This window comes from Oncorhynchus keta, chromosome 4, assembly GCF_023373465.1.
Source record: "Oncorhynchus keta strain PuntledgeMale-10-30-2019 chromosome 4, Oket_V2, whole genome shotgun sequence".
Classification (NCBI taxonomy): Eukaryota; Metazoa; Chordata; class Actinopteri; order Salmoniformes; family Salmonidae; genus Oncorhynchus; species Oncorhynchus keta.
The window spans coordinates 64,261,172-64,274,034 of NC_068424.1; the positions used below are offsets into that span (position 1 = coordinate 64,261,172).

General features: G+C 43.1%; 1 protein-coding gene and 1 long non-coding RNA gene across 6 annotated transcripts in view; both read right to left on the reverse strand.

The window, feature by feature from the left end:
• The window catches only part of LOC118384047 (ecto-NOX disulfide-thiol exchanger 2-like), a 317,169-nt gene that overhangs the window by 40,178 nt on the left and 264,128 nt on the right, over positions 1-12,863 (reverse strand). For all 5 annotated transcript variants that reach the window (XM_052512566.1, XM_052512574.1, XM_052512561.1 and 2 more), the window contains one exon: positions 10,094-10,327. In XM_052512566.1, the coding sequence (XP_052368526.1) occupies positions 10,094-10,327 (234 nt within the window). The remainder of the gene's footprint in view (positions 1-10,093; positions 10,328-12,863) is intronic.
• LOC127926961 (uncharacterized) lies at positions 6,608-7,525 on the reverse strand. Its single transcript, XR_008125694.1, has 3 exons — positions 7,156-7,525; positions 6,865-6,962; positions 6,608-6,789 (listed from the first exon to the last, which is right to left on the reverse strand). It is a non-coding gene; the product is annotated as an uncharacterized LOC127926961 (long non-coding RNA).

Sequence of the window (12,863 nt, forward strand, 5' to 3'; positions counted from 1 at the left end):
GGGTAAGGTTACAACTAGCGGCGAAAATAAATGCATTTATGGTTTGAAACATAGGTAGGAATTAGAACATACATTTATGAATTAAATAACAATTAATTCAATAGGATCTCTATGGTATGAAAGTTCTTCTGTCCTATTTATCATGGCCTGATAGAGAACTGAGAGGAAAGGCGATACATAACTGGCAGAAGCAGAAAGTCACCGATTTTGGCGAACAACTCATTTAAAATCAAATTGTATTTGTCACATGCGCCGAACACAACAGTAAAATGCTTACTTAGTAGACATTAACTGACAACGCAGTTTTAATAAATTACCCCCCCAAAAAGGAAAGAGATAAGAAAGAGCAGCAGTAAATAACAATAGCGGGGCTACATAAAGGGGGTACCGGTACAGAGTCAATGTGCCGGGGGCACAGGTGTCAAGGTAATTGAGGTAATATGTACATGTAGGTAGAATTAATAAAGTGACTATGCATAGATAATGGAGTAGCAGCAGCACAGAGGAGAGGCGACACAAATAGTCTTTAGTCTTATGTCTTGGGGGTAGAAGCTGTAGAAGCCACTTGGACCTACACTTGGAGCTCCGGGGCCGCTTGCCGTGCGGTAGCAGGAGTCTTGGACAAGTTTTATGGTCTTCCTATGACAACGCCTGGTAAATACAGTTGAAGTCTGAAGTTTACATACACTTATGTTGGAATCATTAAAACTCATTTTTCAACCACTTCACAAATGTCTTGTTAACCTTTTGAGGACGCATGCCAAATCTTTTCAGTCTCCTGAGGGGGAATAGGTTTTGTCGTGCCCGCTTCACGACTGTCTTGGACCTTGTTAGCTTGTTGGTAATGTGGACGCCAAGGAACTTGAAACTCTCAACCTGCTCCATTACAGCCCCGTTGATGAGAATGGGGGCGTGCTCTGTCCTCGTTTTCCTGCAGTCCACAATCATTTCCTCTGTCTTGATCACGCTGAGGGAGAGGTTGTTGTCCTTGCACCACACGGTCATGTCTCTGACCTCCTCCCTATAGGCTGTCTCATCATTGTCGGTGATCAGGCATACCACTGTTGTGTCATCAGCAAACTTATTGATGGTGTTGGAGTCGTGCCTAGCTGTGCAGTTATGAGTAAACAGGGAGTACAGGAGGGGACTGAGCACACACCCGAGGGGCCCCTGTGTTGAGGATCAGCGTGGTGGATGTCTTGTTACCTACCCTTTGCTTAGTGATGAGCTGAGGACACAATGGTGTTGAACCCTGAGCTGAAGTCAATGAATAGCATTCTCACATAGGTGTTCCTTTTGTTCAGGTGTGAAAGTGTCGAGTGCAATAGAGATTGCATAATCTGTGGATATGTTGGTGCGGTATGCTAATTGGAGTGGGTGTAGGGTTTCTGGGATAATAGTGTTAATGTAAGCCATGACCAGCTTTTCAAAGCATTACATGGGTACAGACGTGAGTGCTACGGGTCGGTAGTCATTTAGGTAGGTTACCTTAGTGTTCTTGGACATAGGGACTACGGTGGTCTGCTTGAAACATGTTGGTATTACAGACTCAGACCGGGAGAGGTTGAAAATGTCAGACACTTGCCAGTATGTCAGCGGATGCTTGGAGTACACGTCCGGAGTACACATAATCCGTCTGGCCCTGCGGCCTTGTGAATGTTGACCAGTTTAAAGGTCTTACATCGGCTGTGGAGAGCGTGATCACAGTCATCTGGAACAACTGATGCTCACATGCATGTTTCAGTGTTACTTGCCTCGAAGCAAGCATAGAAGTTATTTAGCTCGTCTGGTAGGCTCGTGTCAATGGGCAGTTCTCGGGCTGTGCTTCCCTTTGTAGTCTGTAATATTTTCAAGCTCTGCCACATCCGACGAGCATCGGAGCCGGTGGACTATGATTCGATCTTATTCCTGTATTGAGGCTTTGCCTGTTTGATGGTTCATCGGAGGGCATAGCGGGATTTCTTATAAGCTTCCGGGTTAAATTCCCACTCCTTGAAAGCGGCAGCTCAAACCTTTAGCTCAGCGCGAATGTGACTTGTAATCGATGGTTTCTGGTTGGGGTATGTACGTACAGTCACTGTGGGGATGACGTCCTCGATGCACTTTTTGATTAAACCAGTGACTGATGTGGGGTACTCCTCAATGCCATCGGAAGAATCCTGGAAACATATTCCAGTCTGTGCTAGCAAAACAGTCCTGTAGTTTAGCATCTGCTTTATCTGACACTTGTTTAATAGACTGAGTCACTGGTGCTTCCTGCTTAACTTTTTGCTTGTAAGCAGTTATCAGGAGGATATAATTACGGTTAGATTTGCCAAATGGAGGGTGAGGGCAAGCTTTGTACGCATCTCTGTGTGTGGAGTATAGGTGGTCCAGAGTTCCTTTCCCTCTGGTTGCACATTTAACATGCTGATAGAAAGTAGGTAAAACGGATTTAAGTTTCCCTGCATTAAAGTCCCCGGCCACTAGGAGCGCTGCCTCTGGATGAGTGTTTTCCTTGTTTGCTTATGGCCTTATACAGCTCAATGAGTGCGGACTTAGTGCCAGCATCGGTCTGTATTGGTATGTAAACAGCTACGAAAAATACAGATGAAAACTCTAGGTAGATCGTTTGGTCTACAGCTTATCATAAGATACCCTACCTCAGGCGAGCAAAACCGAGACTTCCTTAGGTATTGTGCACAAGCTGTTTACATATATGCATAGGCCCCCGCCCCGAGGCTGCCTGCCGATAGAGTGTAAAACCCACCAGCTGTATGTTCTTAATGTCATCGTTCAGCCACGACTTGGTGAAACATAAGATATTACAGTTTTTAATGTCCCGTTGGTAGGATATACGTGTTTTCAGTTCGCCCCATTTATTTTCCAACGATTTGATGTTAGCTAATCTGTCTAATCTGAGATGAGTAATCACAGTTCTGATGTCCAGAAGCTCTTTTCGGTCATAAGAGACGGTAGCAGCAACATTATGCACAAAACAAGTTATGAACAATGCGAAAAAACAAAAATAGCCATTGTTGGTTAGGAGCCGACAAGATGGCAGCCATCCCCTCCATCATAGCTCATTAGAGAAACAAGTTCATTCATTCAGCCCAAAGCTGATAGCAGTAGAGAAGATAAACAGAGGGAGGATAGGAAAGGAGAGGGAGGAGAGAAAATAGTGATATCTTTAATAAAATCCCCAAAATGTATTCTAAATGGCACCACAGGCTCTGGCTCTTCTCTAGGTCTGCTCTGCATGTTAACTAGAGGGCAGTGGATGGTAGCGATGTGAATATCATGTTTCAAATGCCTTTGTATGAACAACAGTGGATGTTTTGCATTATTAATGTTTTGGGTTGTAGACTGATAAGGAGATGTGAAGAGACGAGTGTTATTGACTTTCATTGTTAATGACACTGGTGATGTCCTTGTTCACATTACCCATAAGCAATCCGTTATGTTGCGCCGGATGTTACGCAGTGAAAACGCAAGGCCACCTTGCGGTTGAAAGCTCTGTTGCGATATATGGACACTGCATACTTTGAAATTCAGCCACACCGGTTACGTGGCCACCTTTCCAACTAGTCAGTTCATTAAATTCCTGCCCTGGTCAATTGCAAGTGCTGTTATTAAGTGGAAACGTCTAAGATGGTTTTGTTCTCTATGGTCTCTCTAACGCACACAATCACCCAAATACACAGAGTGTACAAAACATTAGGAACACTTTCCTAATATTGAGTTGCACCCCCTTTTGCCCTCAGAACAGGGCATGGACTCTAAAAGACATTTAAATGTGTTAACCCTCGCAAGACATCCCTTGCCGTGTCCTCAGAGCATGCGCAGACCAGCTGGCTGGTGCGTTTACGGCCGTATTCAATCTCTCCCTATCCCAGTCTGCTGTTCCCACATGCTTCAAGATGGCCACCATTGTTCCTGTACCCAAGAAGGCAAAGGTAACTGAACTAAATCACTACCGCCCCGTAGCACTCACTTCTGTCATCATGAAGTGCTTTGGGAGACTAGTCAAGAATCATATCACCTCCACTTTACCTGTCACCCTAGACCCACTTCAATTTGCGTACCGCCCCAATAGGTCCACAGACGATGCAATCGCCCTCACACTGCCCTATCCCATCTGGACAAGAGGAATACCTATGTAAGAATGCTGTTCATTGACTACAGCTCAGCATTCAATACCATAGTACCCTCCAAACTCATCATGAAGCTTGAGGCACTGGGTCTCAACCCCGCCCTGTGCAATTGGGTCCTGGACTTCCTGACTGGCCGCCCGCAGGTGGTGAGGGTAGGAAACAACATTCCACTTAGCTGATTCTCAACACTGGGGCCCCACAACGGTGCGTGCTCAGCCCCCTCCTGTACTCCCTGTTCACCCATGACTGCGTGGCCATGCACGCCTCCAACTCAATCATCAAGTTGGTAGAAAACACAACAATAGCAGGCTTGATTACCAACAACGACGAGACAGCCTATAGGGAGGAGTTGAGGGCACTCGGAGTGTGGCGTCAGGAAAACAACCTCTCACTCAAGGTCAACAAAACAAAGGAGACGATCGTGGACTTCAGGAAACAGCAAAGGGTGCACCCCCCAATGCACATCTACGGGACAGTAGTGGAAAAGATGGAAAGTGGGCAACTGCACCGCCCACAACCGCAGGGCTCTCCAGAGAGTAGTGCGGTCTACACAACGCATCACCGGGGGCAAACTACCTGCCCCCGGTGATGGACACCTACAGCACCCAATGTCACAGGAAGGCCAAAAAGACAATCAAGGACAACAACCACCAGAGCCACTGCCTGTTCACCCCACTATCATCCAGAAGGCGAAGTCAGTACAGGGGCATCAAATCTGCGACAGAGAGACAGCTTCCATCTCAAGGCCATCAGACTGTTTAACAGCCATCACTAACACAGAGAGGCTGCTGCCTACATACATACATGAAATTCTTGGCCACTTTAATAATGTCTATATATCTTGCATTACTCATCTTATATGTATATATTGTATTTTATACCATCTATTGCATCTTGCCTTTGCCGCTCGGTCATTGCTCTTCCAGATATTTATACATTCTTATTCCATTCCTTTACTTAGACTTGTGTGTATTAGGTCATTGTGGAATTGTTAGATTACTTGTAAGATATCGCTGCACTGTTGGAACTAGAAGCACAAGCATTTCGCTATACTCACAATAACATCTGCTAACCATGTGTATGTCACCAATAACATTTGATTTGATAAGGTGTCAAAAGTGTTCCACAGGGATGCTGGCCCATGTTTACCCCAATGCTTCCCACAGTTGTGTCAAGTTGGCTGGATGTCCTTTTGGTGGTGGACCATTCTTGATATACACTCAAATGGTTGAGTGGGTGGGGTTATATCCTTCCTGTTTGGCACTGTCCGGGGGTATCATCGGATGGGGCCACAGTGTCTCCTGACCCCTCCTGCCTCAGCCTCCAGTATTTATGCTGCAGTAGTTTTGTGTCGGGGGGCTAGGGTCAGTTTGTCATATCTGGAGTACTTCTCCTGTCCTATCCGGTGTCCTGTGTGAATTTAAGTATGCTCTCTCTAATCCTCTCTTTCGGAGGACCTGAGCCCTAGGACCATGCCTCAGGACTACCTGGCATGATGACTCCTTGCTGTCCCCAGTCCACCTGGCCGTGCTGCTGCTCCAGTTTCAATTGTTCTGCCTGTGATTATTATTATTTGACCATGCTGGTCATTTATGAACATTTGAACGTCTTGGCCATGTTCTGTTATAATCTCCACCTGTCACAGCCAGAAGAGGACTGGCCACCCCACATAGCCTGGTTCCTCTCTAGGTTTCTTCCTAGGTTTTGGCCTTTCTAGGGAGTTTTCCTAGCCACCGTGCTTCTACACCTGCATTGCTTGCTGTTTGGGGTTTTAGGCTGGGTTTCTGTATAGCACTTTGAGATATCAGCTGATGTACGAAGGGCTATATAAATACATTTGATTTGAGTGTGAAAAACCCAGCAGCGTTGCTGTTCTTGACACAAACTGGTGCGGCTGGGCATGCATAGTCACTTTAACCATATCTATATGTACATGCTACCTCAATCATGCATAGTCACTTTAACCATATCTATATGTACATGCTACCTCAATCATGCATAGTCACTTTAACCATATCTATATGAACATACTACCTCAAAATCATGCATAGTCACTTTAACCATATCTATATGAACATACTACCTCAATCATGCATAGTCACTTTAACCATATCTATATGAACATACTACCTCAATCATGCATAGTCACTTTAACCATATCTATATGAACATACTACCTTTCAATCATGCATAGTCACTTTAACCATATCTATATGTACATATGCTAGTCACTTTCAATCATGCATAGTCACAATTTAACCATATCTATATGTACAATACATAGTCACTTTCAATCATGCATCATGCATAGTCACTTTAACCATATCTATATGTACATACTACCTCAATCATGCATAGTCACTTTAACCATATCTATATGAACATACTACCTCAATCATGCATAGTCACTTTAACCTTTAACCTCAATCCATATCACTTTAACCATATCTATATGTACATACTACATACTACCTCAATCATGCATAGTCACTTTAACCATATCTATATGTACATACTACCTCAATCATGCATAGTCACTTTAACCATATCTATATGTACATACTACCTCAATCATGCATAGTCACTTTAACCATATCTATATGTACATACTACCTCAATCATGCATAGTCACTTTAACCATATCTATATGTACATACTACCTCAATCATGCATAGTCACTTTAACCATATCTATATGTACATACTAGTCACTTTAACCCCTATATACATACCTACCTCAATCATGCATAGTCACTTTAACCATATCTATATGTACATACTACCTCAATCATGCATAGTCACTTTAACCATATCTATATGTACATACTACCTCAATCATGCATAGTCACTTTAACCATATCTATATGAACATACTACCTCAATCATGCATAGTCACTTTAACCATATCTATATGAACATACTACCTCAATCATGCATAGTCACTTTAACCATATCTATATGTACATGCATAGTCCTTTCAATCATGCATAGTCACTTTAACCATATCTATATGAACATACTACCTCAATCATGCATAGTCACTTTAACCATATCTATATGTACATACTACCTCAATCATGCATAGTCACTTTAACCATATCTATATGTACATACTACCTCAATCATGCATAGTCACTTTAACCATATCTATATGTACATACTACCTCAATCATGCATAGTCACTTTAACCATATCTATATGTACATACTACCTCAATCATGCATAGTCACTTTAACCATATCTATATGTACATACTACCTCAATCATGCATAGTCACTTTAACCATATCTATATGTACATACTACCTCAATCATGCATAGTCACTTTAACCATATCTATATGTACATACTACCTCAATCATGCATAGTCACTTTAACCATATCTATATGAACATACTACCTCAATCAACCATATCTATATGTACATAACCTCAATCATGCATAGTGCCTGTATATAGCCTCGTACATACTACCTCAATATGCTGTATATCTTTAGCAATCATGCGCTACTATATGTACATACTACCTCAATCATGCATAGTCACTTTAACCATATCTATATGTACATGCTACCTCAATATATAGTCCTTTCGCTATCTGTATATAGCCTCGCTACTGTATATAGCCTCGCTACTGTATATAGCCTCGCTACTGTATATAGCCTCGCTACTGTTTTTCACTGTCTTTTTACTGTTGTTTTTATTTCTTTACGTATCTATTGTTCACCTAATACCTTTTTTGCACTATTGGTTAGAGCCTGTAAGTAAGCATTTCACTGTAAGGTCTACAATAATTAATTAATGTTTTGTCCACTCTGTGTACATGTTCACACACTAAGATCGAGAGGGCTTTTGATTTATTTAAGGTGAAAACCCTAAGGTGTCATAACCAGAGGTCCCTGAGGTGTTAGTCTATCTATAGAAAGATGTAGGTTTCCAGGCGGCTCTCCACAGTCACTAGTCCTCCCTACCAACTACAGGTCCATTATCAATACACACACAATATCTGACAATGACCAGGGCCCAATAAAATATAACATCTGGACAAAATGAGAGTTTATCTGCTGTATGGAAGTTGCATCCAAAAAGGCACCTTTTCCCCTATATAGTGCACTACTACAGGGAGGGGGCGAAGTGGCTTATCAAAGAAACCAATTTTGAGGAGGTCCCTAAGATTCACAAAATCCACATATAGTAAAAGCACAGGAATGTGTTGAAGAGATGTGTGGTTACTAAAAGTACTGCCTGGCAGCTCATTTTCTCATCTAGCAGCTTCTCAGCTAAACTGAAAGTAGAGAAGCCACATTCATTACTTGGCCACTGCTCTGTGTAGCAGTTAATTTTTTAAAATTGTACCTTTATTTAACTAGGCAAGTCAGTTAAGAACAAATTCTTATTTTCAATGACGGCCTAGGAACAGTGGGTTAACTGCCTGTTCAGGGGCAGAACGACAGATTTGTACCTTGTCATTTCGGGGGTTTGAACTTGCAACCTTCCAGTTACTAGTACAACGCTCTTAACCACTAGGCTACCCTGGAGAACGTCTCAAGGTGTTTGGGTTAAGATGGCAGTGAGGCTACCTGTCTGCCAACCTAATTCACAAAACATGACGTTGAGCTTCTTTCCACTGGAATCCTCACATTCAGAAGTCTAAGTTGTACAAGTTGTGGGAGGGGATATTTATGTCCTTCAGCAGTGGGGACATGCTTTACACTATCTTTAAGCATATAAATACACAAGCACGAATGCATGCACACAAACAGATTAAAGGGCCATTTTTGTACTTAGCATTGGCTCGTGAAACTACCAAACTTCCTTCATACACACAGAAACATAAACATGGTATCCATGAGTTCATCTGCCTTTGAGAAAGTACAGAATCACACTTTAAGCCTCAGAGAAGATGGGGCTTTTGAGTCTACAGCTTCTTTAAACCCAGAGACAGATTCATCAGACATATAGACATGTGTCAGGAGGATTTGTCAACCAAATCAAACCCAGAGGGGGACCACAGTGGAACACTGTACATTGTGTACCGGTTGATCAGCTTGATGTGAGGGCATTTCGAAAGTTAAACCTTACTAATGCTTGTGTACTAAAACATCTGTGTTTAAGCCTGGACTTTGGGTTTGAGATTGTCATATAAACTAACATATATAGGATAGAAAAGTGTGTGCTTGCATTAATAGAGGCCTGGTCTGACTGTGTGTAGAATGACCCCATGATGTCTGGCCACTCAGCCAAGATTGACAGAAACTGACTGGTTCCTCTTGATCGGAGACAGACTAAAGGTTATAACCTGCACACCAGTAACAGAGCTATTGTTCTGTCTGGAGCCTGTTTCTGGGCCAAAGATACATGTGCGCGTGCGTGCGTGACCAGTACAACCATACATCATCTGGCCCGACAGTCAAAAGTGCTTGCTTGCCCAACTTTGGGGAACTGTAGAGCTACTGTTAGAGGAAGTATGTCTGGATTGACTTCCTGTCATTCTGGCCCCTGTTGCTCTCACTCAGTTGCAACAGACTGAGGCAACCTTTTCACCCAGTTGTCTCCCCTCACACACACATAGGGTCACGTGTTTTGCAGATGCTTGTATGGGGTAGCTGAACTATATAAATGATCCTGTACTCTTTGTACAGGAGGCTCTCACTCCATCTCACCTGCGTGGGCGGGGTCAACCAGCCTCATTATAATAGGTTTTTGATAAAAGTAATACCTTGATTGATTATTGATTTAGCCTCTCCTCATTAGTTAAAGGTAGAATTTCCACCACAATGATAATGTGTGAGTTTTGTATTCTGTGTGTGTCAATGTGTTTTTATTCTCTGCGTCTCTCTCTGTACTGTGTGTGTCTGTGTGCTGTGTGTGTGTAAACGTTTCTATATCTCTATTTTGTGTGAATGTGTAAACATTTCTATATCTCTATTTTGTGTGAGTGTGTACTGTGTGTGTAGCCCCACCTTTGATCTTGTCGCCCAGCAGGCTACACTCGTGGTCTGAGTAATGGACGATGGGTGGAGGGGAGGGGGGTCTGAAACGGTCCTCCTCCATCCTTCTGCGGTGTCTCTCCTCTCTGGCATACAGGCGCTGACGACACTCCCACTCATACAAGTCGTCTCTGGCCTGGGCAAAGTCCACATGGAGCCGCCCTGTGTCCTTCTTGTCTGTACTGGAGCCCAGACGCATACGGTAGCCTGGAGGGAGAGGAAAGGGGGTTGAGGGGGGAGAGAGAGAGAGCGGGAGGGGGAGAGAGGGGGAGAGAAAAGGAGTGGGGAGAGAGGGAGGGGGAGAGAGAGAAGGGGAGAGAGAAAAGGAGTGGGGAGAGAGGGAGGGGGAGAGAAAAGGAGTGGGGAGAGAGGGAGGGGGGAGAGAGAAAGGAGGGGGGAGAGAGAGAGGAGGAGGGGGGAGAGAGAGAGGAGGAGGGGGAGAGAGAGGAGGAGGGGGAGAGAGAGAGGAGGGGGAGAGAGAGAGGAGGGGGAGAGAGAGAGGAGGGGGAGAGAGAGAGGAGGAGGGAGAGAGAGAGAGAGGAGGGATAGAGAGAGAGGAGGAGGGGAGAGAGAGAGAGAGGAGGGGAGAGAGAGATAGGAGGGGAGAGAGAGATAGGAGGGGTAGAGAGAGATAGGAGGGGTAGAGAGAGATAGGAGGGGTAGAGAGAGAGAGAGGAGGGGGAGAGAGAGAGAAGGGGGGAGAGAGAGAGAAGGGGGAGAGAGCGTTAGAACCAATTGGTAACATCACGAGTGACATTTCACTCTGCTAAACGGGCAGGTGCAGGGCGATAAAGCGCCGTAAATACCCACAAACCACTTTCTATCAGACACCTGCATCTCTCTCTTGACATCCTCCATTTGGGTTGAAACGATCGGTCCATCCATCGCTCCCCATCCCTCTGAGGCTCTCCTTTTTTTAATCTGTTGGTTTCTGTCACAGCTGCATCCCAGCTAAAGTAGCTTTGTGGGGTTGAAGTAAACACATTTCTGTTCTCTAAACAAATTCATAGAGAAGACTTAGAGACTAATTGGTCCTCTAGTGACACCCAAGCAAACATCTCTCTCCATTTTCCTGCTCATCTTTCCTCTGTATCTCGCTCTCTCTCCCGCTCTTCTCTGTTTCTCTTTCTCTCCCTCCTGCTTTCTGCTGTCTCACTCTTCAGTCTCTTTCACTCCTCCTCCTCTCCATCGCTGCTTATTCACTCAAATGACCCTAGGTGAAAACGGACGCTCTCACACGAACACGGCCTGCTCTTTGCTTCAGGCTCACAGATGTGATTCAATATTTCATAGGGAGACTGGAGAGCTCTGTGCTGCTGGACCACTATGTCAATGGACTACTAAACTGTAACTAGAATGGTGGTCTGTGGGACTGGTGGTGGACATAATGTATGGGACAGTTATCCATTCTTACTGAAGAGAATAGCTAGGCCAAGTCACTTGAGACGGCTACACACACGGGTCAGTCTCACAAAACTCACATTCACCAGGAAGGGCTCATTGAGATTTAAAATCTCTTTTTCAAGAGCGTCCTGGCCAAGATAGGCAGCACCAAGTCATTACAAAAATTACAGACAAAGAACATGAAAAACGACAAGTAATCTCGAAAAACCATAGAATTCACAAGAGTATAACAAAATCAAAAACAGCTAATTAAAAACATTGACAGGTCAGAGAATCAGTCTCAAGATCATTCATCAGTGATTTAAAAATACCAATCGGGACAAGTTCTTCCAGTTTAAAATTATTTTGTAAGGCGTTCCAAGATGATGGTGCAGAGTACATAAAAGCCCTTTTACCAAATTCAGTTCGAACATTTGGAACAGTTAGCAGGATAAAGTCCAGCGAAAGAAGAGAGTACCCACCACATTTCTGAACAATAAAAATGTCCAAATAAAAAGGTAGTAAACCCAAAATGGCTTTGTAAATAAAAGTATACCAGTGACTGAGCCTACGAGTGACTAGAGAAGGCCAGTCAACCCTGGTATACAAAGTGCAGTGGTGCGTAAGGGTTTTGCAGTTTAAAATAAATCTCAAAGTGCCATGGTAAAGGGTGTCAATTGATCTCAAACACTGAGTGGAAGCATTCATATATAAAATATCCCCATAGTCTAGTAAAGGCATAAATGTAGCTGATACCAGCCTCCTGGCTTCAAAAGAAAAGCAGGCCTTATTCCTAAAATAAAATCCCAATTTCAGCTTACATTGTTTTGTAAGTTGTTGAATATGCAATTTAAAAGAGAGGCCGTCATCAATTAAAATTCCAATATATTTATATGAGGTTACAACCTCAATCTCCTTGCCCTGACAGGTAGTAATAGGTGAAAGGTTCAGAGGTCTATTTCTTGCTTTAGAAAACACCATTAGTTTAGTTTTGTCAGTATTGAGGATAAGCTTCAATTGACACAAGGTATGTTGAACAGTATATATATATATATATATATATATATATATATATATATATATATATATATATATATATATATATATATGCCATTTAGCAGTTTGCAAGTAATGGAAAGCTTTTGTAAGAGACGAGGCACAACAGTAAATAACAGTATCATCAGCATAAAAATTAAGTTGCACATTTTGGACATTTTTGTCTAAATCATTTATATAAATAGTGAATAAGAGAGGACCAAGTACAGAGCCTTGGGGCACACCATTAAAGACAGACAATTTAACAGACATAAGCCCATCAAATTGAGTGCACAGTTCTATCAGACAGATAGTTAGAAAACCA